Source organism: Lithobates pipiens, unplaced genomic scaffold (assembly GCF_037356315.1).
Source record: "Lithobates pipiens isolate NorthernLeopardFrog02 unplaced genomic scaffold, aLitPip1_a1.2 Scaffold_16, whole genome shotgun sequence".
Lineage (NCBI taxonomy): Eukaryota > Metazoa > Chordata > Amphibia > Anura > Ranidae > Lithobates > Lithobates pipiens.
This window is the reverse complement of record NW_027507748.1, coordinates 647897704-647925439: the sequence shown is the minus strand read 5'-3', so window position 1 is coordinate 647925439 and position 27736 is coordinate 647897704. Positions and strand designations below refer to the sequence as shown.

The window sequence follows — 27736 nt, the reverse complement described above, 5'->3', positions numbered from 1 at the left end:
TTAAATTGAATAGACCTTTCCTTGGCTGCAACAGGAAACAGTAGACACTGTTGAAAACATACACCTCAATCTTCATCAATGAGTGTGGGAATACCTTCTTGCCATTTGGTAAAAAGAGAGGCCATATGAGGTGTGTGTACCGGGACCAAAGCACCATACAAGGCAGACAGTGGTTTGATCAGGATATGTGATACTAACAGCTGTTCTATACAGTCTGAAAATAGTTTAATCAGTGTTGGAAACTGGATGCCTCACCGCATGCTAAAGCCACAGAAAATGGAAGAACATGCAAAGGGGCAGATTAAGCACATTTGTTTAGGGTATTAAATCTAACCAACGTACCTCTTGATGTAATGTGTTGCAACAATTTAATCCCAAGTCTGGGCCAGAGTTGGGGCTCTGGTATAGCGTATATATGAGGACATTTAGGCTTTCCCCGCAAAAACTGTGAGCAATTGGTGATCTAGACTGTTTCCAGACCACAAATGTCCGCATAGGTACATTAACAGGGAGATTGGAATTCAAAGACCAATTTCATGAGCTCCCACCAGGGCTGCCTCCAGGGTAGCTACTGTGTTGTCATGTGACTGGGCAAATCACCAGCTCACTGTTACAAAAACTGCTGCTCTATAATAAAGCAAGAAATTAGGGAGAGCTAATCGACCACCAGTGAGGGGCAACTATAGGGTTGATTTAGGCAACCTATGAGGTGTACCTTGCTAAATAAGAGGAGATGCACTTATCAATTCTTTGGAAGAACAATTTAGCAATAGGTACAGGCATCAGTTGAAAGAAATACCGGTAGAACAAAATTGTCAGGAATACCATTTTAAGAAGGTTGACTTGACCCACAGGGCCCAATGGGACTGACTTCCAGGCATTGCATGTATACAGAAGACTCGATAGGGGCCTAAGATTGTCATCAACTTAGGGGGAAAGAGTGTTCTTTACTACCTCTTTTAAGTATTTAAATGGAGACACTCATTTCAGGGGGAATAGGATAATTGGGAAGGGAGTGGTATAGAGGGCTGTAGTGGGAACAGCAAGGGCTTATCACAATTTTTCCTAATACTTGAAAAGGTCCCAAAGAAATCAATAAGGGCAAGGGCAGAGGAAAGGGCGAATGTTACGTCTCAGAGATATAGAACAAATTGGACACTTTTATATTTCACATTATGACCTTTATCTATCCTCCCCAATTACATTTTTTGAAAGGCTCTGCTGTGACTCTCCTAGAGGTAAGGGCCTCATTTCAGATCTCTATAAAGATATTCTTATAGGAACAAATGGGAAGTTGACTGTGGCGCACAGTTCACTCCTTAGGAATGGGATATAATGCTAGATAATTTGCCTAAAGGCACTAAATCTCTAGCAGTTAGAGAAACCACCTTTAAGGTATTAACCAGGTGGTATTATACCCCTTCCAAATTCCAAGCCATCTATCCAGGAACCCATGGGCTCTGTTTTTGGGGATGTCCACTTGTGGGTACCTTCAAATATATATTTTGGGAGTACGGACATCCCTCCTCTGTGTGGAATAAAATATCCGCTATAGCCTCAGCGATATCAGGAAAATCCTTAAATCTTACAATTTCAATGTGTCTCACTGAAGCTCCTATTCCGGGGGTCCTTTCGCAGGGAGGATTAATTGATTCCATTTGTGTTTCGACCTTCTGGGCTATTCCTTTACACTGGAAATCCCCAACAGTCCCACTGTCCTCAATATTAGACAGGGTTGATGGGGCTATGCTGATAGAAAGGATTCTATATACTCTACAGGATAAAATGTGCCTGTTTGATTGCAAATGGGATGCTTGGAAGACTCATAGACATATTCTCCTGTCTTGTACTAATATAGTATCTTATTAAGTTACCATGAGCTATAGGATCAATACACCTAGGTATATCTTTCTGATCATTCATGTATCTATTTTTGTACAATTGTTGATTCATGTTGTGGTGTAGGATCGCCAATGTCATTCAAGTTGCTATCCTTGGCACTTCCCCCCGCGCACAAATTTAAGCAAAAACAATACATAGTTACATAGTCAGGTTGAAAAAAGACACAAGTCCATCCAGTTCAACCAAAAAAATAAATAAAAAAATTATAATAGTATCGTACAATCCCATATACCCAAAAAACCCCAGCAGAGCATGATCCAATTTGCTGAAGCAGGGGAAAAAAATTCCTTCCTCATCCCCCGAGAGGCAATTGGATTTTCCCCGGATCAACTTTACCTTTAAATGTTAGTACCCAGTTATATTATGTACGCTTAGGAAATAATCCAGGCCTTTCTTAAAGCAATCTACTGAGCTGGTCAGAACTACCTCTGCAGGGAGTCTATTCCACATTTTCACAACTCTTCTTTCCTCATAGCTGAGCTCCTCCATGCCTCTTATCAGTTTGGTTGCCCTTCTCTGCACTTTCTCCAGTTCCCCAATATCCTTTTTAAGAACTGGCAAACTACTCATACTCATGAAAAGTCTATTGTTCAAGCATATTTGTGGTAAAAGTTAAAATCATTATATTCATTGTCAAATTGAATTTTAATTATTTCTAGCCTACCCCTTTTAACCTGAATGATCTTGAGGTTTGTAAACTTACTTTGCAAAGATTCCTACAGAATTACTTCCTTGAATTGTGTGACTTATGTTGACTATGCCCTTTGAGTAGGCACTGCTGTGTGACACATTTCACAGAGCCTCCTTTCTAAACTGCAGAGGTGGAAAGGAGGAGTTTCAGGAGGTGGAGTCCGTACAGGAATCTCTGTTTGCAAGCAGCAAGGTACCATGGGACAGCAATAAAAACTGACAAGCATTCTAATCCCTTTCCACTTTATCCAAAATGAAAAAAAAAAAGTTTTGCCTTTAGTTATACTTTAAAGGAAAAATCCAGAAATGTAAATGTACCTAAGAGTCAGCTTTTTGCATGAATTTCTCCTAAAAATAGCAGTGCACTTCTTGTACCTGGGCTCTTCTGTGCCTTGGGCCACATAGCTGCATGTCTTAAGGGTAAAATAACCTAAGGCACTGCTGTCTCTGACTTCTAATCTCACAATGCTAGTGATGTCATTGCTGTGCTTCTTAGCATTTTCCTTGCTGGAGAGAAAGCTGTACCTAATAACCTGCAGTGCAAGGATCCCCCTGCTTCCGCTTCAATGGATCTGTGCTTCCTCCACCACTCGTACTGCTTCTTGAATATTACCACACCAATTATCAGATAATTGAGGGGCAACTTTGACATTAGGAAGCAAAACCCTAATCCTCTACCATGTTGGCTGCCCCCACACAGACACAGTGCTGAGCAAGGCATTCTTTTCGGTAATGGGAAAATATCAGCTGTGGGGAACCTACAGGCAATACTGGTGACTAGTCATTTCCCCTCTGCTTGCCTTTTTGGGTATAGCCTCCACAGATAATTCCTTTTTGCAATTTTTATAGAGTGTGGAAGGGTTAAACCTCTGCCGTATTTTTGTTGCTTTCCCCTTTTGGCAGATTGCTCCTCACTTCCTGTCCATTTAAGTGAGGAAACATCTCTACACATCCAGCAGTAAAAGCATGTTTTCAATCAGAGATGGGAAAGGGTAGCACCTCTGCCAAGATTTTATTGGGGATATTTCCTTTACTTCCTGTCTAGGTGATGACAGGAAGTAAAGGAAGTAAGGAAGTAAGACAGAACAGGAAGTGAGAGGAAATCACATCAAAGGCAGAAATGAAAACCTAAAAACAAATGTTAACACTGTCCCCATTCTACCCAACACCATACAGAAAACATTTTGGCTGCAATTGGGCTTTAACCACTTCAAACCCGAAAAGATTTGCCCCCTTAATGGCAAGGCCATTTTTTGCGATACGGCACTGTGTCACTTTAACTGACAATTGCGTCAAATTGCGACAAATGATGTACCCAAACAAAATTTTTGTCCTTTTTCTTCCCTACAAACAGAGCTTTCTTTTGGTGGTATTTGATGTGGTTTTAATTTGTTGCTCTATAAACAAAAAAAGAGCAACAAGTTTGAAAAAAAAGCAATATTTTTTACTTTTTGCTATAATAAACATCCCCCCAAAAAATATAAAAAAAAAACATTTCTTCCTCAGTTTAGGCCAATATGTATTCTTCTACATATTTTTTGGTAAAAAAAAACACAATAAGCGTATTTTGATTGGTTTGCGCAAAAGTTATAGCGTCTACAAAATAGGGGATATATTTATGGCATTTTTTTACTAGTTATAGCGGCGATCTGCGATTGTAAATTGGGACTGTGACATTGCAGATTGGACACTTTTTTCAATACATTTTTATTGAGCTTACAGTTGTTAACAAATCAATAAAACAGTACAATAAGATAGAATACACACATTACGTATTGTTATATATTCATCATCAATATTCAGATCAGACACTTTTGACACTTTTTTGGGACCATTGACACTTATACAGCGATCAGAGCTAAAAATAGCCACTGATTACTGTATAAATGTCATTGGCAAGGAAGGGGTTAACACTAGGAGGCAATCAAGGGGGTTAAATGTGTGTCCCATGGATTGATTCTAACTGTGGGGGGATGAGACTGCCTGGAGGAGGAGACCAATCGTTGTTCATACTTAGAATGAACAACAGATCTGTCTCCTCTCCCCTGACAGAACGGAGATCTGTCTGTTTACATTGACAGATCTCCGTACTGTCTCTCTCAGGAGCGATCATGAGTGCCTGGTGGACATCGCGGCCGTTGGGCTCACGCAACGGCTCCGTCTTTGCACCGCTGGTGCACGCTCCCTAGTGGTCTTAAAGCGGCTGACATATAACTTATGCAATTTGCCCAGGAGAGCCAACCTGCCACAGTATAAATGCGGCGGCTGGCCCTTTAGTGGCTAAGAAGATCATGACAGTAGTGCTAAGAGCTGTCATTGCTGACTTCATTCTAAAAATGCTAGTTACCTGGCTGTTATGCTGATCATTTTGTATTCGGAAGTATTTAAATGTGGGGTTCTGGCTTCTGCATGAATTCATTTGCTGCTTACTTTCAGAGCCAGTATAACATCTAGGCAACTAGCATTTCCTGTATATTCCACATATTTTGACAGATTTTTATTAAAGCTTAACATATACAAAAGACAAAAATAATGCAGCACTGTATTGATTTTAACTCATTAAATGTATTTTTTTTAAATGCAGTTAGTGTAAGAACCTGAGATTGACTTCATATCAGCTTCTTGTGGTCCTCTTTACAGCAGCTCTTAAAGTGGTTGTAAACCCATGAAACAAACAAAAAAAAAACTGCAAGACAAAGGCATAATGAGCTAGTATGCATAGTGTACTAGCTCATTTTGTATTACTTACCTTAGATCGAAGCTGCCACAGCGGTCTTTGGGGCAACATCTCTCCCGGAGTTACTGATTGGCCAGAGCCTCGATGTTGTCACTAGACTGTGCCGGTAACGGTACAGTCTAACTGAAGCAACAGCACATATGTGCCGTTGCTTCAGTGCGCATGTGCCGATGACGTTGGCACATGCAGATACAGGGGATATCTCCTAAACCGTGGGTTTAGGAGATATCTGGGGTAGCTACAGGTAAGCCTTATTATAGGCTTACTTGTAGCAAAAAGTGGTTGTAAAGGCTTTACAACTACTTTAAAGGAGTTGTAAAGGCAGAAGGTTTTGTATCTTAATGCATCTGTGCATTAAGATACAAAACCTTCTGTGTGTAGCAGTCTCCCCAGCACCCTGCAATTGACTACCTGAACTCCTTCTTTCTCCAGCAATGTCCACGATCTCCTAAGCCATCCAGAACACTCCTCCTGATTGGTTCCCATGGCTGTCAATCCAAGTCAGTCAGCCAATCAGGGGAGAGAGGGGGCAGGGCCAGGCCAGGGCTCCATGTCTGAATGGATACACAGAGCTCTGACTCAGCTTGGGTGACCCCTGTAGCAAGCTGGTGCTCAAGGGAGGGAGGGACTAGGATCAGCAATGAGGGACCCGAGAAGAGAGGATCTGGGCTGCTCTGTGCAAAACCAACTGCACATAGGTGGTAAGTATAACATGTTTGTTATTTAAAAAAAAAAAAAAACAAGCCTTTACAATCACTTAAAATTGGAAGAAGGAGGTTCAAGCGGGTGCAGTTAGTCTGCCACTAGGTGGCTCTGTCCCAGAATAGTGTCTGGTTACAGGGAGCGATGTCATCAGGTGCTAGGTCCTTCTTACTTAGAGCACTCCTCTAGTGATATAATTAGTAAATCAGTACCCACATATAAGCCAGGTTGGGAGAAGTCCTAGTGCAGGGGAATGGAAGCCAGAGGCACCACCATCAAGGCAGATGTAGCCAGCAAATTGAGGCCCTGGACAGGGCTGGAGGACAGGGTGAGGTAGACCTACACCCGGAAGAGCACATCCTGGTGGATGAGGCTAAAGTGGGTCACAAAAGGCCTTTTAGGCCAGGCCAAGTGTTTCCCGGAGTGAGGCTAACCCTCTGGGAAAAGTGTACTTAAGTCAGAGGTTATTGCAGTGATCTTGTCTCAGAAAGACTACATGCAAAGTGCAGTGAGCTGGACAAAGACAGCCTAAGGCAAACCAAGACCCTTTTTAGTGAGTACTGATGACCCCAGGAGGAGAGACAGTAGGAAAGATGGCTTACTGAAATGTACTGTGTGCTACTTTCACATGTGACAGCTGGGGTTCGTCCACTATATATGATTGACAAAATGCTATCAAGTGACCTCAGAATTATGTCTAAGTAATGTGACTATAATGCCATCTGAAAATAACAGTGTGGAAATCCTAATTTTCTGGGTCAATCACCGGGAGGGAATGTCGTGAGGAGGCCTCTGGCATGGAGATGGACCCGAGATGGTGGACAGTTAAAACCTCCAGCAGGTGGATTGTTGTTTTGGTAGGAGAAGAAGAGGAGCAAAGAATTGTGCTCTTGGAACTATTACTAGCTATTCACAAGCCCCCTTACAGAGGGACAAGACTGGGAGCCACTGAGGGGTGCTGCTGCAAATGTACTGACAAGGAACATGAGGATATGGGAGAGGGATGACCTTATTAGTTTTCTGCTTCCACTGCCCGTTCTGCATGTAGGGGGTAGAGCTACGTAAATCTCACAACTGGATGGACAGAAATACATATTGTTTGGCAGGTAAAACAGCTGCCATATATGTTTTTCATCAGTGTATTTATCTGTTTGCCTTGAGTTCAGCTTTAAGCCTCATTCACACATGTACAATGCGTTGCTTTTTTTAGCATGTTTTTTGCCACTTTTATCGCACAACAGCATAGGGAAGTAGCTCAAGCACCTTTTATTAGCACTGAGCCAAGTGCATGATGTGTTCCATGTTTTGGTGCATTTTCACAGCTTTTGTCAAGCCCCAGAATGCAGGACTACTACCCGTGTTTGGGGTGCCATCAAGAAAAAAATGCATTGCGCATTTTGCCGCATTTTTAGTGCATTTACAAAAACACAGTCTTATCTAATCCCATTAAGTAAACAACACAATGGTCCTTTTGTGGACTACAGAAATTTAAGTGAGAAAGTGTGTATGAGAACTAAGCATATATTCTGGGTTACAGTTTATTATTTGTGTATTATTTGTTTATGATAAATATATGAGAAAGTAAAGCAATTTTTCTCATAAATATATGAGAAATATATGAGAAAATGTCTTTCTCAAACATATACATATATATATATATATATATATATATATATATATATATATATATATATATATATATATATATATATATATATATATATATATATATATATATATATAAAACAAGTAAAGCAATTTTTGTGCAGTGTAAATATTTTATAGTTTATTTTATTTTTCTAATTTGGGTAAGAGTATTCCTATAAGAACAGATCATTCGTGTGTAGCATCTAAGAGGTTAATTGTAGAGCAAATCCAGTTTTACTCTGAATCTGCAAGAATTCTTCTCTCTTTTTAATTTACTTATAGCATGCCCCTAGCTATGTGTTGTATTCAATCCTCATCAGTGAGTCAATGGAGGAAGGACATGGGAGGGGTGATGGAGCATGCCTGAATGTGTCACTGTCAATACTTTTATATGCATTGACAGTTGTGGCCAAGAGAGCAGGGAGTCATGGTGAAATTGCATCGATGCTGCTTCTGCAGTGGGGGCTGGGGATGGCTACAGTAGGACGTGACTCGAAGATGGCAGTTCACAATTAAACAAAATAAGTCCATCATCCAGTTACAGAAGACTATAAACATTCACATTATAATCTGCATTATGTTTAGATACATGATTCAGAAGTAATTAATTGTGCAAATTGAGCAACTATAAATAATGAACAAAGAGTGGTCGCCTTTCGGTTACAAAGATTAACAAAACTAAATAACCAATAGATCCAATGATATAAACAAATAATCTTATCTACAAATATTATCCTTTTCTGTAAATAGCAAGCTTTACTTTTAAACCTAAATCTTTCTTTTTTGTCCTTAACCACATCAATACCGGGCACTTTCGCCCCCTTCCCTTCCAGGCCAAATTTTAACTTTCATCGCTCTCGCAATTTAAATGACAATTGTGCGGTCATTCTATTTTGTACCCAAATGAAATTTTTTATCATTTTGTTTGCACAAATAGAGCTTTTTTTGGTGGTATTTATTCACAACTCCATTTTTATTTTTTTTGCAATATAAGAGCAGAAATTTGGAAAAAACTATATTTTCTTTATTCTATTTCCAATAAAATCAAATTTTGTCATAAATTTAAGCCAAATTGTATTCTGCTACATGTCTTTGGTAAACAAAATCCTGTTAAGTGTATAATAATTGGTTATGGTGTGGACAGATGTACGTAAATGATCATGTACAGATGTGCGCAGGTGATCACAGTCATATGTGTGCAGATAATCATTGGAATGTGTGATTTTACTTGGACATATGTGGGGGACGAGAGTTTTTGGGGACATGTGTTTTACACTGTGTTACTATGCTGATGATCAGTGTGTAAAAAGCTGTAAAAAAACAGCTCATACACACTGATCACCAGCTGGCTGCAGCGATCCACTCTCCTCTCCTCACCGACAACTAATGTGTGAGGAGAGGAGAGGAGACCTGAGCCTAGCAACCAGGTCTCTATTTACATCACATGATGACTGTGATTGGACATGGCCGTCATGTGATCAGGAGGGCCAATCACAGATCCCTCCTGCCAATCGTCCAGGTGACACCAGCACATCTGGATCGCACTGCTGTGCTGGACTGCATGCGCGATCCCTCTCCTTCTGAGGGACAGAGCACCCACCCAGCCGTACATATGCAGTGACCGGGTGGGAAGTGGTTAAAGTGGCAATTAGATTTATCGACCTTTCGGTTCAAGAGATTAGCAGGCGGGGCCAAGCTCAACTTTACAGAACAAGTTGAGATTTTCATATAACCTCAGCTGCCTGTGTCACTGATGGCTCGGACATGCAGTTTTCACATGGGTTAATTCTGCTTTTGTTTTGTTTTTCTATCATTCACTCAATTTGAATTTGCCTGGCTATTCTCCCTACATTGATTTAAAGCATTCTTTTGCAACCTTTTTACTCTAGAGGGATCCTTAAAATAATATTCAGGTCCCAGGGAACCCCTGCTAAAATTATTGTCTACAGATTATAGTGCGTTAGTGTGATAAGTAAGATTATTATTATTATACAGGATTTATATAGCGCCAACAGTTTGCGCAGCCCTTTACAAAATGAAGAAAGGCAGTTACACTACAATTTGTTACAAGAGGAGTCAGAGCTCCCCCTGCTTGTTAGAGCTTACAATCTAAGATAAGATGATCGAAGTGGAAAAGTGTCCCCTTACATTGGTGGTTAGTGGAGAGAAAGTCCCTTTTAGTGGTGGTCAGTGGGAAGCGTTCCCCTTACATTGGGTTTAGTGGGAAGAAGTCCCCTTACAATGGGGGTTGGTGGAAAGAAGTAGTTGATAGAGTGGGATCAGTTGCTAGAGTGCCCTATACATTGGGGGCCAGTAGGAGGAATGGGTTTAAATATAACCCAGAACTATGCAGGCACTATCAGGAGGAGGTCAAAAGGCAGTGGAACAACTAAAAACCTCTGGAGGATTCACTGAGTTCCACTGGACCCTGATAACAAAAGAGTAATATTTATTTACAGGCAAACCCCCAACTATCCTTATAATTTCCTTTGCGTTTCTGGGACAATAAGCATTGGTAAATCCCTGCAATAAAGCATGATATACTGACAGTAGGTCTAACCTTTCCCTACTCTATCCAAAACTGAAAAAAAGCTTTGGCAATGCATGCAGTTACACCAAATACATTTCTTGCAACTGGGTTTCTTGCCATCCTATTTTGTCACTCCCATTAGGACCATGTCAACCAGTCCTCATTGGCTCTTCTCTACCTTTTACTCTCTACTTTGTCCCCCACCACCCCCATACACTAGTTCACTCACTGCTGGGGAAATTGCCAACCATTTTAAAAAAGATTGAAACAATTCATGATAAGACCTCCACTGTTTAGATATCCTTCTACCTAAAATGCCATGTCTATTACTACATTAAGTACTTTCCTCTTTTGACCCTGTCTGTGTTTTCTGGAGGAGGTCTCTTGCAACGACTACAGCTACCCCCGTGCTCTGGTCTATGCTCTCTCTCTAGCTCATACCTCTCCCTCTCTACTGGCACATTCCCCTCCCCTATAAAACCTACACTCCCCCCCCAAAGCATCCACTGGCCACCTACATACCTAAAAATCCCTCTCTGGACCCCGCCAGCCTGAATAACTTAAGACCAATCTCCTTGCTCCAATTTACCTCACCAAGTCTACATCCTTCTTAGCTGCTACTTCACTGACAACAACCTTCTTGACCCCTTACAGTCTGTGATTCATTCTGTCATTCAATTGTTCTACAGAAACTACTCTACTCACTAGCAATGTACTAACTGCTAAAACCTGTGGTCATTACTCCATACTTGATCTATTAGACCTTTCTGCTACCTTTGATACAGTGGACCACCTGCTCCTCCTCCAAAAACCTCCACTCCGTTGACCTCCAATATCTCTTCCATCCAGGTTATCCTCCTACATATCAAAGTGTTTCTTCCATGTCACCTAAAACTCTGTCTTCTCTTCTTCACTTCCTCTTGCTCTAGGGGTCCCTGGAGGCCCTCTGTCCTCTTTTGGTCACTTGATAACATCCGATGGCTTCCAATACAACCTCTATGCTGATGACTCCAAAATCTATCTTTCAGTCTCCTCTTGCATTACTAACTTACAAACTGAAATATAAAGTATTGATGTCATACCATAAAATGAAATCTTTCTAAAACTGAGCTCAGTCCCTCCCCTCATGCTAGAGTACTAGGTGTAATCCTGTCTTTTTGGGCTCAAATCCAATTCCATGAAATTTCCAAAACCAATGGGGAAACCCCCAAGCTGACTATTGCAATTCCCTCCTTATTGGGCTTCCTCTACTACCCCCTTCAGTCTATCGTGAATGCTGCTGTCAGACTCATCTACCTTTACCAGTATCCACCCTCCTCACCACCACCCCCCCCCCCCAATCCCAGTCTCTCTACTGGTTTCCGATTGTCCAACAAATAAAATTTAAAATACGAACAACAACATGCAAAGCCATTTACAAGTCTGCCCTGAACTACATCACCAATTCTGTCTTAAAATATTAAACCACCCTCCATGCTCCTCCCAAGACCTCCTGCTTTCTAACTTTCTTGCTTCCTCCTACCACGCCTGTGTCCAGGATTTCACCAAAGTCTCTCCCATCCTCAGGAAGTCTCTATCCAAGTCTGTCTGGATTGTCCAACAAATAAAATTCAAAATACGAACATTCAAAGCCATTTACAACCCTGAACTACATTATCAATTTTGCCTTAAAATATTGGCCAAACCGCCCTCGCTGCTCCACCCAAGACCTCCTGCTTTCTAGCTCCCATTCTTTCTTCTTTCATGCTTGTGTTCAGGATTTCGCCAAAGTCTCTCCCATCCTCATGAACCCTCTATCCCAATCTGTCCAGGTATCTTCTACTCTGTCCATCTTTATGTGATCCCCAAAAATTCATAACTTTGGGGAAGCATATCACACTTCTGCATAAGAACTGAATTCTTCTTTCTTCTTCAACTCATCCCCACACAGTCTTTACCTTTTGTACCACTTGCTTCTCCAACCTAGATTGTAAGCTATCACAAGTATGACCCTCCTAACCCTCTTGTCATGAATTGCATTGTAACTGTACTGTCTCTCTTTATATAAGTGCTGTGCAAACTGTTGGCTCTATGTAGATCTTGTATAATAATAGTTTATAATACAAAACCTTATCCTAACTGGACTGCCAGCCCTGGGCTAGAATATTTAGAGTGTCTCAGTGAGTTTGCAGGCAAAAATATGAGTTGATAAGCAGAGACTGAGGAGCAATGATGACTTGCCAAGTACAATAACCAATAGCAACCAATTACATATCATGACAGTTGAATTCTGGTTTCTGTATGTAACTAAACGTTGTACATTACTCATGCATAACACAAGTTTTGACTTTTATATTTCACTTGTTGCGTGCTTTTTCCAGGTAGGTGAATCAAAAAGTTTTGGAACCAGAGGCGGCTCAGTCAGGCATCTAGCTTGTTTAATGGGAGTTGACACTGACAGCCCTTGTAGCTGCCCTTTAGTGGTTGTATGTTATATGCATATGAGCATTGCATTAGATCCTTGCATAATCCTTATACTGTCCTTGCTTCTGGCTTGCTCTGTTTTGACCATCAATTCAAGGGCATTTATATAATTATGCTTATGAGTACAGTTAAGCTGTAAAATACATGTTTTGCAAACACTTACCCGTTGCATTCAAACCATTAATACAGCCTTTACATTCAATTATGCAACATAAATAATTCAGTGACTCGTATACTGTGTGACCAAGACCTCCACGATGATAACTGTGGAAGGAGGAATGGGGCTTTTGTCTTGGATGTCTTTATTTAAACAAGCTTTTGAAAATGCAACTTCCAGACAAGGATTGGCTATGGGCAATGTTTTATGCATTCCTTTCTTCTGGGCATTAACATCTTCAAGCACTGAAAGAATGTGGCAAGTCTTTTCCTGACCTTGTCCGCCTGACATTTTTAGGTCATTTTCTACATTAAGATAACCTTGAAAGCGTAGGCTGAGGATAGTTATTTAAAATAAAAATGTTGTACAGATAAAAGCAAAAATAAAAAGCCCAGAAAGTAGCAGTTCAGCATTTATACAGCAGTTATAAATCTGTGATGGCATGGTTTATAAAAGTAACTGAACAGAGATGTTACTTAGCACTTACATACAAGGGTGTGAAAAGGTGTATTCAGTGAAGACGATTTACTAAAATCAAATAGACTGTTCACTTTGTAAAGGACTTTTCCACAGAGTTTTAGTGAATGAGGTGAAACTCTGCTGACTTCCATCATCCAATCCTGCACAAGCTAAATTGCAGGGTTTTTTTTTTTTGTATTCTCCTTGCATATGATTGGGTATTCTTTGGAAAATGAAATTTCACCACATCCACTAAGCTCTGTGGAAAAATAGCTTGCAAACAGCATATTTATCATTAAGCAAGCCATATACAGTGTGAATTTCTTTGTTGCAGGAAAGAAAAGTGCATGATTCCCCCATCGACACAGACAGTGTTGACGGGAGTCAGCAATTGTCTTCTCCAGGTGGGGGGGGGGGGGGGGGGGACGGAAGCCGTCCCATGCCTGGAGAAGAAAGTTATTACTGCTAGCAGCTATAGCAGCCGCTAGCAATAATTTCTAGACATGGGCGCCGTCAATAAATTTGTTTCGTTCCGTTCCGGTTTGTGTTAGAATTAATTCATACTTCGTATTTCGTGTCCGAAATTCGATTTCAATTCGTACGAAATACGAATTGTCGTTAGGTTCGTTAACTTGTACGAACGTTCTTTACAATGAATTTAAAGGAAAAAATATATACCTCAATATGACAATATGTCCAAATTTCGTTACTATGGAAACAACATGTGACTTAGTTGACCAATCAGAGGTTTTCTTCTGCTGCTGAGGCCTACAGGGCAGGCCCGATCATGTGACATCCCTTTGTGGGTTAGTTAGTGTAGTGGAGCAGATCACACGATTATTTGTCTGTGCATCTGAGCGAATATCTTTGCAATCCTTAGTTTTTCATTGTTCATTTTAGTTTATATCTGTTGTAGTTTGCAAGTGTATCATCTCTTAATGTTTAGTTTCTGGTTTTATTCGTTTTTTGGTTGGTTTTGAGAGATCATTTTTTTTTTCATTTCTTGTTTCAGTTAGTTAATATTTTGTTATTTTTTGTTTGTATAATATTTTTTTGTACATTTGGTGATTTTGGTGTTAGTTTACTGCAATCAAAATCATATTTTTTTTGTCTACATTTTTCTAACTTTTAAAGGAAAAATTAGCAGCAAACAAGGCCAAAAAAGCAGTAAGAGTGCTGCTGGGAGAGGGAGAGCTATGAGCCGTGTACATGAGCAGCAGGTGGGACGTTCTGTCTCTGCGCCCTCTGAGCTCAGCTCACCTCCCTGCTGGTGGTAAAGAGCCTGGCAAACAGCAGACATTTGCATGTCACCAGCTGTTCCAGGATTTACCTCCTAGAACCAGCAGCACAATTCATAGCAAAAGTGGCGCTACCACCTCTGCCTCTGCTGCTGGTAACATGCTGCCCATTGGTAACTTTTATGGAAGAGGGCAGGCCAAAGGGGTTCCCAGTGCACATACATTTGTGCAGCCAAAGCTGGAGATCCTGGCCATGCAGCAGGAAACATGTCAGGAGGCCAAAGCTCATGATGATGTCACCACCACCATTGCTGCCAGTGCCATCACCATCAGCACTACAGGGAGCTTGGCAGAAGGAGTATCAGACCACTGCAAATCTACCAAGACCTGGCCGTCCCTCTAAACTTTCAGCTCAGACAAGGAGAAGACTGATCAGAGATGCAGCCAAGAGGCCCATGATCACTCTGGATGAACTGCAGAGAACTACAGCTGAGGTGGGAGAGTCTGTCCATAGGACAACAATCAGTCGTACACTGCACAAATCTGGCCTTTATGGAAGAGTGACAAGAAGAAAGCCATTTCTCAAAGATATCCATAAAAAGTCTCGTCTAAAGTTTGCCACAAGCCACAAGCCACCTGGGAGACACACCAAACATGTGGAAGAAGGTGCTCTGGTCAGATGAAACCAAAATCGAACTTTTTGCCCACAATGCAAAACGATATGTTTGGCGTTAAAGCAACACAGCTCATCACCCTCAACACACCATCCCCACTGTCAAACATGGTGGAGGTAGCATCATGGTTTGGGCCTGCTTTTCTTCAGCAGGGACAGGGAAGATGGTTAAAATTGAGGGGAAGATGGATGCAGCCAAATATAGGACCATTCTGGATGAAAACCTGTTGGAGTCTGCAAAAGACCTGAAACTGGGACGGAGATTTATCTTCCAACAAGACAATGATCCCAAACATACAGCAAAATCTACAAAGGAATGGTTCACAAATAAACGTATCCAGGTGTTAGAATGGCCAAGTCAAAGTCCAGACCTGAATCCAATCGAGAATCTGTGGAAAGAGCTGAAAACTGCTGTTCACAAACGCTCTCCATCCAACCTCACTGAGCTCGAGCTGTTTTGCAAGGAAGAATGGGCAAGAATTTCAGTCTTTCCATGTGCAAAACTGATAGAGACATACCCCAAGCGACTTTCAGCTGTAATCGCAGCAAAAGGTGGCTCTACAAAGTATTAACGCAAGGGGGCTGAATAATTTTGCATGCCCCACTTTTCATTTTTTTATTAGTTAAAAAAGTTTCAAAAATCCAATAGATTTCGTTCCACTTCACAATTGTGTCCCGCTTGTTGGTGATTCTTCACAAAAAATAAAAATTTTATATCTTTATGTTTGAAGCCTGAAATGTGGCAAAAGGTTGAAAAGTTCAAGGGGGCCGAATACTTTCGCAAGGCACTGTACTTCTACATATTTTTGGTAAAAATTGATTGGTTTGCGCAAAAGTTATAGCGTTTGCTAAATAGGGGATAGTTTTATGGCGTTTTTATTAATATTTTTTTGAAATGGCTGCGATCAGCGATTTTTATCATGACTGCGAACATTATAGTGGACACTTTCAGAAATTTTTGACACATTTTTGGGACAATTGTCATTTATACAGCAATCAGTGCTATACAAATGCCCTGATTCCTGTGTAAATGACACTGGCAGTGAAGGGGTTAACCACTAGGTGGCTGTGTTGGGGGTTAAGTGTGTCCTAGGGGTGTGTTGCTAACTGTGGGGGCCGTGGCTGTGTTTTACACATCACTGATCTCTGCTCCTATCACAGGGAGCAGAGATCAGTGACACTGTTGCCAGGCAGAACAGGGAGATGCTTGTTTACTTTAGCACCTCCCTATGAGACCCGCAGCAATCGAGTCCGCGGGACCCGTGTTCGGACTCACGGAGGTCTCGACCAGCATGCACGTGCACCACTGGTGGCGCGCACGTGGTGGCACGGCGGCAAATTTAAAGGCTCGTATCTGTATGCCCATTTGCCTGTCCGTGCCATTCTGCCGACATACATCGGCGTGCGCCGGTTGGGAAGTGGTTAACAAAGCATGACAGATATAAATCAAGTGCTGCATGGAGCACAAATCTGGTGCACTGACGGTTCAAAAAGTTCTGGAACTTGATCTGCTATAAGGGATTAACCCACATGTGATGCAGACAAAGATGCATGACAGCACAATAGACATGTGAAATCGGACGCAATTTTACATATTCGTTCATTCAGAAGCATCCGAATTAACAAAAGAATCTTTTGACGAATGCATACAAAAATTTATTTTCAGAATAGACGAAAATCCGAAAGAATGAAAATCCGAAAGAACAAAAAGCCGAAAGAATGAAAAACTATTCATCCAACGAGTTTAACGAATTGATTGCATTCGGATAATTTTGTTTTTCGTATTTTCTATTATGATTAAATTATTAACTATTATTATATTTTTTTATTATTATTATTTATTATTATATACTATTAAATTATAAGTATGGTAATTTCCTTTCAAATTTGGCTAAAGTAACTGTTAAGCCTCATACACACGATAGGACTTTGTACAAACTTTCCCTTGGATTTTTGTACAAAAGGCGTCGGCCGAGAACTTGTATTGCATACACACGGCAGGACTTTTTCAGCCAACTTTCACCAAATCACGTGGTTTTTCTGCTCTTTACCGCCACATTCCGTCAACTTCTGTATTGTTGTCTGATCTTTTGCATTGGTTCTGAGCATGCCTGTTTGTACTTTGTACAAAAGTCCTATGGTTTTCTGTGCACGCGATCAGACTTTGCTCCATCGGACTTTTGTTGTCCGTTCGCACAGCCAACAAAAGTCTGATGAAAACCAAAGAAGTTTTTCCAATGGAGCGTACACACGGTCGGATGTTGCTCCAAAACAGCTAATTTGCATGTTTATTGTCAAAAAGTCTGATCGTGTGTATGGTAAATGTAGCGAATACAAAAGCATCTGAAATGACAAATTAGCCAAAGTAATGAATGGCGCATCTAAACAAATGGAACATAACGAATACAAATGCATCTGAAGTTATGAATTATCTGAATTAAAGATAATGCTGCATCTAAACGAATGGAATGGAACAAATACAAATGTATCCAAAGTTATGAATAATCTGAAGTAACGAATGGCGATTATAACGAATGATCCAATAAAAATAAAAAAAGTAAATGAAACTAAAACAAAAATTTTTTTTTTTCAGTAGTGCACGTCTACAGTGCAGTGTTTTTGGCAAAATTCGGCACTTATAGAAAGTGCAAAGAAGAACAAATTTGCCAAAAACATTGTGCCATCACGTATCCATAATTGCATAATACAGGAGGTAATAATATAGGTCAGATTGATTTCCTGGACTACTTGTTCTATGGAAGATTATTTTTACTCACATCTGGAAACTCTGGTCATCCAAAGAACATTTGCATTTATTTTTGGAGTTATTGTTTACCAGGTCTTTATATGACTTGGCAGATAAGTTATTTCAGTGGTGTTTAATACTGTCTAAAGAAAAACTTCACTTCAAGTTTGGGGTTTGCAGGCAAAATGCTATTTCGGTTGTATGTTGACAAGGTCTTTCGGTCTGGCAATATTCCCTCAACTACTGGCAGTCGAAACAATAGCCTCAATTCTCAAATCTAACCCACCAGGAAAAGGTTATTTTTTTTCAAAAGAGAATCCAATGAGATTTAAAATGACAGTTATGGCTGAAATGAATGTATAGTGTTCTAAACCCTCAGATAGGTCTGTCCACTCTTCTTCTCTTTTCCAAAGATGATGATTTTGGTCTGGTTAATGCAAACAGAAATATATCCATGCACTTACCCTGTTCATATATACTGCACAGCTGACAGCAAAGCTGAGGTTGATTAAACTAAAGACAAATTAGGTCAGGTGTCACAATGTTGATGGCTTGTGTGTTTTAGAGCTGAATTGTTATAAGAAGACAGTACAGAATCTGTGTAGAATCTTTGTGATGGGCTGTAATCAGCAGCATTTCTCCAGGTCTGTTGAGGTTGGACACACAGAGTCGCTGCGCCATGCCTGTCATTGTTGATGCGGTATGAAATGGATTAAATTGCATTGCGAATAGCTTAGGCAACCCTGCTAGTGACTGTGTTTTGGATATTATTGACAGCACAAAAGCACAGCCCTAGTGTTCTTTTAGAAAAATAATTCTTGAATGCATTTTAGTGGCAGTATGACTTTTTTTATAGCCAGCAATATATATTATGTTAAAGCAGATCTAGTCTAAAAATAAAGTGTACCAAGAAAGATTTCTTCACGCCCGGGCCTTGATTTGAAAATTAGCTGTTAGCTCTATACTTAGGTGAAGTACATTAAAATGAATATAAAAAAAATGATGCACTATGAATAATACAATGCAAAATGCATACAAATATTACAGTATTATGAAAATGCATCCAATGTAAAACATAAATTCATGAACATTCCACATATAACATGAATAGCAATTGTACCCCAAAAAAAACAGAAGAGATTAAGCTCAGAAACAGTCCTTTGGATGAATAGAAACAGTATTTTGCAACCAGCCAGTACCCAATGAAGAGCCACAGTCCATATATACCCGAAATTGAAATGTGAGGATACCCTGAGAAAGCCCTCTAAGAAAGGTCACTCCACCTCATGCTGTAAAATGGGGGGCTTACTAGATAGTTTTGATCTTGATTAAGGTGGTCAAAATAGGCTTTAGTGAGTGTGATGGAACATCAGTAGCCTCTCATTGCTGGTATGAAAGGTGCTTCAGGCAGCTCTGCCTGTCTTCGGGAATGCATGTCCTCAGACACAATCCGCCAGGTTGTATATCATATAGTATGTATAGAACGATAAACCGTCCATAGCGTAATCCACTAAAAAGCATTTATTTAGGTCTAAAATATTGCACTTACATAATAGTAATTTTATAATTTTTAATAGCACATGCAATGTAGTTACATCAAACAAATCCTCTTACCAATACCCAAGATGGCCACAATCAGCCACACATGTGTGGTGAGTTCCACAGCATACGTCCTAGCTCCACCATGCTTTTCATTATAAATGGCGTCATCAGGGGCATTGGTAGGCCCATGTTCCATCACGCTCACTAAAGCCTATTTTGTCCACCTTAATTGGGGTCAAAACTATGCGGTAAGCCCCCCATTTTACAACGGTGGAGTGACCTTTCTCAGGGTATCCTCACATTTAAATTTCGGGTGATATTCCCACTTATATACGGACTGTGGCTCTTCATTGGGTATTGGCTGGTTGCAAAATACCATTTCTATTCATCAGAAAGGACTGTTTCTGAGCTGAGCTTTCTGGGGTTTTTTTGGGACTATTTTTGTTCATGTTTCTGTTTATAGCATGCAGTGCCAAGCTTCTGCTAACAAAGCAAACAGAATATTGGCATGCATTAAAAAGGCTCCAGGGACTCCAGGGATAAAGCAATAATTCTCCCACTCTACAAGACTCTGGTCCAGCATCACCTGGAGTATGCTGTCCAGTTATGGGCACCAGTCCTCAAGAAGGATGTACTGGAAATGGAGTGAGAACAAAGAAAGGCAACAAAGCTAATAAAGGGTCTGGAGGATATTACTTATGAAGAAAGCTTGCGAGCACTGAACTTATTCTCTCTGGAGAAGAGATGCTTGAGAGGGGATATGATGTCAATTTCCAAATACCATACTGGTGACTATACAAAAAAGAGGTTTAAGAGGGTTCTTTATTGTAAGAGCGGCAAGGATGTGGAATTCCCTTCCACAGGCGGTGGTTTCAGCAGGGAGCATCAATAGTTTAAAAAAACTATTAGATAAGCACCTGAACGGCCGCAACATATACAAGATATACAATGTAATACTGACTTATAATCACACACATAGGTTGGACTTGATGGACTTGTGTCTTTTTCCAACCTCACCTACTATGTAACTATGTGACTGTGATATGTGCAATGTTCATGAATTTATGTTTTATATTGCATGAATTTTCATAACACTGTTATATTTCTTATGCGCTTTGCACTTTATTATTCATAACGTTGAACAATTTTTTATAAAAAATAAAGTGTATTTAAATGCAAAACCACCTCTTTATTTGTAGCACCCCTCTGATACCCCAAAGGCAAGATAGCACCTTCAGAGACAGGGGTAGTCTAGCATTTCACCCCAGGACTTTATCTAGTCTATGGCTTAAATGGGTTTGTCTTTTTTCAAGTTTTATTGCAGAACGGTTAAGGATGTGAGGGTTAGAGGTCCCAGATACCATAGCAGATCACCTACAGAGTCCCCAGATTAATGCCCAGCTTCACAGTGTCAGGACCTTTAAGGACCCAACAACACTGTAAACATATTCCCAAATTCATGCAATGCATACTAGCCCATTATGTGAACTTGCCTGCAAATGAAGCCCGCGCTGTCCCCTTTGCAAGCCGCATCCATCTTCTCCCCTGTTCCTTCTGGGGCATGCGCGCGGGAGCCGTCAGTCATGGCACACGCTGGGGTGGAAAACAACAACAACCTTATTCTAGGCTTACCTATAGGTATAAGTCATACAAAACAGTTTACAACCACGTTAAGCAATCACATTCAAACTCGTGTTAAACAGGCGTTAGTACACACCTACCATTATTTAACGTGCCTCTGATAAACATAAAATAAAGTTCAGCTGTTCTAGTAGGTCTTTCCTGATATTTTCTTAGTTGCATTGTACAGCAGAAGCCATGTTCTGCAGAGAGCTTCCAAAGCATCAGAGGGATCTCATTGTTAAAAGTTATCAGTAAAGAGAAGGGTACAAAAAGAATTTCCAAGGCATTAGATATACCATGGAACACAGTGAAGACAGTCATCATCAAGTGGAGAAAATATGGCACAATATTGACATTACCAAGAACTAGATGCCCCTCAAAAAAAAAAAAAAAGACGAGAAGAAAACTGGTCAGGGAGGCTGCCAAGAGGCCTACAGCAGCATTAAAGGAGCTGCAGGAATATCTGACAAGTACTGGCTGTATGGTGCATGTGACAAAAATCTCCCATATTCTTCAAATGTCTGGGCTATGGGGTAGAGTGGCAAGACGGAAGCCTTTTGTTACAAAGAAAAGCATCCAAGCTAAATTTCGCAAAAACACATCTGAAGTCTCCCAAAAGCATGTGGGAAAATGTGTTATGGTCTAATAAAACCAAGGTTGAACTTTTTGGGCATGATTCCAAAAGATATGTTTGCACAAAAACAACACTGCACATCACCATACCCCAGTGAAGCATGGTGGTCGGAGCATCATGCTTTGGGGCTGTTTTTCTTCAGCTGGAACAGGGGCCTTAGTCAAGGTAGAGGGAATTATAAACAGTTCCAAATAACAGTCAATATTGGCGCAAAACCTTCAGGCTTCTGCTAGAAAGTTGAACATGAAGAGGAACGTCATCTTTCAGCATGGCAACGACTCAAAGCATACATCCAAATCAACAAAGGAATGACTTCACCAGAAGAAGATTAAAGTTTTGAAATGGCCTAGCCAGAGCCCAGACCTGAATCCGATTGAAAATTTGTGGGGTGATCTGAAGTGTGCTGTGCACAGGAGATGTCCTCGCAATCTGACAGATTTGGAATGTTTTTGCAAAGAAGAGTGGGCAAATATTGCCAAGTCAAGATGTGCCATGCTTATAGGCTCATACCCAAAAAGACTGAGTACCGTAATAAAATCAAAAGGTGCTTCAAATAAAGTATTGGTTTAAGGGTGTGCACACTTATGAAACCCTATTATTCTATGTTTTATCTTTTACTTCCCTCCACCTAAAAGATTTCAGTTTGTTGTTCAATTAAGTTGTACAGTTTATAGGTCACATTAAAGGTGGAAAAGGTTCTGAGATGATTTATCTTTGTCTCATTTTTTACATCACAGAAACCTGACATTTTAACAGGCTATGTATACTTTTTATAACCACTGTATACTGTTCTTTCTGCCTGGAAACTTGAGAATGTCCAAGGCATCCAAAAAGTGTCCCGTTTACGTCAAAAGCAGAAAATAGTGATAGTAAATTAGAACACTTGTAGAATTGAGCGATAGTGATTTGTGGGGAAATTCATTTTATTATTATTATATTATTATTTTTTATAATTATTTATAGTTATTTATTATATTATAATTTATGATTTTCATGTTTCAAACGTTATCATACCCAGGATGTCTACTAGACTCTTGTTTGGACAGATTCCTAAGAATTACAGGCCTACAATATAAAATGCCACATTTCTATACAAAACAATGTACCACTTTGAGACTCAAAAATCTGACTTAATCATACCGCCAGGGAGGTTAAGCCTTGATTTTTCTACAGTGCCTGAAATTGGATTCTCTGTACTTGCTAAACTCTTTGTTCCTCTGTCATTAAAAAAATATCCCAAAATCACTGATGAAAGAGTCTACAATTTCTCCTTTAAAATTGTACAGTAAATATATTTGTAAATGAGATCAAAAAAACGAATAACAAGGCTGAAAAATGCTGTAAGAAAGGAAAGGCTCAGTCTAATAAATGACTGGGATTCAAGGATGACATGTACATAATTTGAATTCACATGATTACAGATGAGGGTAATGACTGTCTGCGGCACTGGCCAAATGCAATGCGAATGCCAAGAGACATCATTCAGTTGGGAAATAATCTCTGCACTGTCTTATCACCATAAAACCAATCAACAAAGGAGCTGGTCAGTGCATTTAATACATGTTTGGGATCCGTTTTCTTGACTAATGCTCTTGTCTCTAATTTCAAAGCAAAGGATAGTCATTGTCCTCGTTCCAGCTTCACCAATAAAAAATACAGAACATAATTTCTGAACAACTTGTTGCCAGCCTGTTTACATATGTAATGCGGCTTGAGTGGTTAGTCGTTGCCGAGATAATTGCCTGCAATTAACTTTCTACGTAGCTTAAAGGATCAAATGGGAGAGGATTTTTTTTTTAAATCTACTGGGGGAAATTTATCAAAGTGTTTAATGACGCATAACAAGGCATCTGTCCAACGGAAATGTAAAATGTGAGTTATTTTTTAAATAATTTTAAAATAATGTTTTCAATTGCAAATTTTGGACCTCTGTAGGAAAACATTTTTTGTACATTTATTCTAGCCCTTAACCACTTGCTTACTGGGCACTTAAACCCCCCTCAGTCCCAGACCAATTTTCAGCTTTCAGCGCTGATGCACTTTGAATGACAATTGCGCGGTCATACAGCACTGTACCCAAATGAAATTTTTATCATTTTTTTCCCACAAATAGAGCTTTCTTTTGGTGGTATTTAGTTACAGCTCGGAGTTTTATTTTTTGCTAAACAAACAAAAAAAGATGCAAAAAAATAAAAAAAATAAATCATGTTTTAATAGTCTGTTCTAAAATTTTGCAAACGGGTCATTTTTCTCCTTCATTGAAGTGCGCTGATTAGGCGGCACTGATAGGCTGCATTGGTGGGCACTGATGGGCTGCATTGGTGGGCACTGATAGGCTGAATTGGTGGGCACTGATAGGCTGCACTGGTGGGCACTGATAGGCATAGTTAAGGCGGCACTAATAGGCACAGATAAGGCGGCACCCATGGGCACAGATAAGGCGGCACAGATAAGATGGGCACAGATAAGATGGCACGGATGGGTGGCACGGGTGGGTGGCACGGATGGGTGGTACGGATGGGTGGCACGGATGGGTACCACTGATAGATGGGACTGATGGGCACTGATAGGTGGCACTGATAGGTGGCTCTGATAGGTGGCACTGCTGGGCACTGATGGGCGGCACTGCTGGGCACTGATGGGCGGCACTGCTGGGCACTGATGGGCGGCACTGGGGTGCAGCACCTTTGAGGCAGATTGTGGGCACTGTGGGTGGCACTGTGGGTGGCACTGCTGGGTGGCACTGCTGGGTGGCACTGTGGGCACTGCTGGGTGGCACTGACGGGGGGCACTAACTTTTATTAAATTGGCACTGCAGGGGGCAGGTGGGCACTGGTAGGGGGCAGGTGAGCGCTTACATTACTGGCCGTGATCGGGACTGATGTCCCGAACACGGCCGCCGGTGATCGCCTTTTTTTTTTTCTCCTCGCGCTGTCAGCGCGAGGAGGAATAATAGCCGATTACCGGCTCCGTTCTATCACATGATCAGCTGTCATTGGCTGACAGCTGATCACGTGATAAGGGGTCGGGATCGACCCCTTGCACGGATCGGTGATCAGGCGAGTCTCATGGACTCGCCGATCACAGAGCGCGCCACGCGCGCCCCTCAGGGGGCGCGCAGGTTGCTCGTACACGGGACGACGTCAATAGACGTAGTCCCGGAAATGTAGGTCCGCGCTAATGCCGTCATTTGGCAATAGCGCGGTACCGAAGTGGTTAAAGGAGAAATATAGCATATATTCAGAGACCACATATTTTGAATTGGTAATGCAGTTTTTTGCCTTTGACATTATTGTACAATTTGATAAAACTTTCATATATTTAGAATCTTGTTTTTCCCCATTTCTGCTTATGCATTGAGAGATGTGTCAATTGGCCACTAGTGGTAGATTTCAGAGGCTCCAAGCAGTTACTTTCCCTCGTTATTTTGCTCTTTCTTAAAGTGTTATTAAAGTCAGATTTTTTTTTCAATTAAAATAACAAACATTTTATACTCACCTGCTCTGTGCAGTGGTATTGCACAGAGTGGCCCAGATCCTCCTCTTGTCAGGTCCCCAGTGGCGATCTTAACTCCTTCTCTTCTTTTTTCCATCCCAATAGCAAGCCGTTCTCTATGGGGACACACTGTGCATGCTCGCTCCTGTCCTGTGTGTCTATGGAGACAAGCTCCATAGACTTACACAGCGGAACTTAGGCTTTCCTCTTCACTGCATTTGATTGACAGCAGCAAGAGCCAATGGCTCCTGCTGCTGCTTAAATGCTGTGTGAAGACCAAGTAAGGGGAGAATAGATGCAGCTGTGCACAGCGCTGATCTCTTCTCCCCTCTCTTACTCTTCATACAGAGGAAGGGGGGGCACAGAGAAACTGAAAATGTTTTTTTTACCTTAATGCAAACAATGCATTAAGGTAAACGTTTAGGTTTTATTAACACTTTAAAGTGGTTGTACTTTACAACCACTTTACTACAGGCAAGCCTATAATTAGCACGGTTTAGAAGATATCCCTGTATTTGCATGTGCCGACGTCATCGACACATGTGCACTTAAGCAAACTGAAGCAATGGTACATACGTTCCGTTGCTTCAGTTGTACTATGCCATTACCGGTAGCTCCCACGAGCATGCGCGCGAGTGATGCCATTGCGGCTCCGGCCAATCACCCGCAATACCGTGAAGTAACCCCCCCGGAGAGATGCCGGCCGCTGGAGCGGTGAATGAGGACCACTACGGGGGCTTCGATCTCAGGAAAGTAATTCATAATGAGTTAGTACTAGCTCATTATGCCTTTGTCTTGCAGTTTTTTAAGGGAATTTTTTTTAAAGGGTTTACAACCACTTTAACAATGGTTAAGATATGATACCAGCCACATGGAGAGTGCATTGATTTAAGTCAGTCAGCTGACATAAGAGAAACTTGCTAAAGGAGTCAAGGCAGTTCACTAAGCAAAGTGAATGTTTACTTAGCTTATTAAAGTAGTGTTACTGAGGTGAGTGAATATTCAAAGTAAAGCTGTGCTCGCTTTGCGTAACCAATAATGTGCAACACAGATTACCTATTTATAGCGCTACACTATCGGGTTTTACTGAAGCTGGAGAGTGCAAAATCAGGCTCACTTGTGCGTAGGAACCAATCAGCTTCTAACCTCAGCTTGTTCAATTAATCTTTGGCAATAAAACCTGGAAGTCGATGTGTTTTTATGCAGACGTGAGCCTTATTTTGTACTCTCCAGCTTTAGTTAATAAACCCCTATGCTTCCAAAGGTTTGGGTACACTTGGCCATCAAACCTATATATTTTTCAATGGAAGGAGTGCCAAACCAATTGATCAGATTAATTTATTGGTTTGCACTAAAAACAGCCAATGGGTTTCATGGGCCATAAAACACTTCTTCATTAGGGCTTCATGTAAAATTAGAAGCTTGAATTGACTCAAAAAAGGGCTTTCCAATGTAGGGAAGTTAATTGCTGGACTAGGACGGCGACAAGCCAGCATTATCTGCATATGTGCATAGAATGCATTAAGATAAAAAGCCTTGTGCCTTTACAACTCCTTTAAGGCCACATTTTAAAGTTTTCCATCCTCCTGTAACATTTCTAAGCCTCACCCACCGATGGTCTTGGTCAAACCAGCTATGGTTAGTGTAATTATTAGTAGGCAAAAGCAGAGGTATTGCTGACCCTAGAGCATGCTACTAAGAAAAAGAAATCCCACATTTCTTTATAATAGGAATGGATCTGAATGATAATTAAACAAATATTGTTAAATAAGGATATGTACACGGACACTCTTAAATTTAACATTCTTCTAAAAATATTCTGTTTTACAGATTGGTTACTGGAATGATATGGATAAGCTTGTTTTGCTGCAGCATGAACCATCCTTAAAAAATGACAGTTCCGCCATTGAAAACCGGACAGTCATTGTCACTACAATTCTGGTAAGTCTTTTTCAATATAAAGAAACTTTAACATGTACATTTTGTCTCATTTAATTAAAAAAAAAAACATGAATATACATTATATTTTTAAGGTGGAAAAAGTCTTTGCTACCTATATTTTAATGTATATTTATGCTTTATATAATTCGTTTCATGAGCTGGATTTGATATCATTTGCTAGTAAAAAATTTACAAGAAATGTAACATATATTTACTTATTTACTTCAACTCTGTGTTGCATTAAAGGATCAGTTTACTGATTAGCTTAAAATTCAAATATTGTTTAATAAAATTTGATAAAATTGTTTTGATGTGTTGCAAAATCTGAGACCTAGTTATGTTGCAGAAGTGATTTTTAATATTTTAAAAAAATATTGTCCACAATACTATTATAACAATAACGATAATAGAAATAGCATTTCATATAGCCTGTGCACACTTTAATCGACCTGAAAAACATTTTTATTTTCTAAAAAGTATTTTTTCTTATATACTTACCATGTATCACTTTCTCAATAGAAAAATGCTTACCAACATTTAAAATACATTTATAATAT

At 40.4% G+C, this 27736-nt stretch overlaps 1 protein-coding gene across 12 annotated transcripts in view; it reads left to right on the top strand.

Annotated features, from left to right (window-relative positions):
• Positions 1-27736, top strand: part of GRIA4 (glutamate ionotropic receptor AMPA type subunit 4) — a 478284-nt gene that overhangs the window by 374764 nt on the left and 75784 nt on the right. For all 12 annotated transcript variants that reach the window (XR_013274705.1, XR_013274706.1, XR_013274704.1 and 9 more), the window contains one exon: positions 27069-27179. Coding sequence is in view for 9 of the 12 variants with exons in the window: in XM_077484347.1 (XP_077340473.1) it covers positions 27069-27179 (111 nt within the window). In the remaining 3 variants the exon portion in view is untranslated. The remainder of the gene's footprint in view (positions 1-27068; positions 27180-27736) is intronic.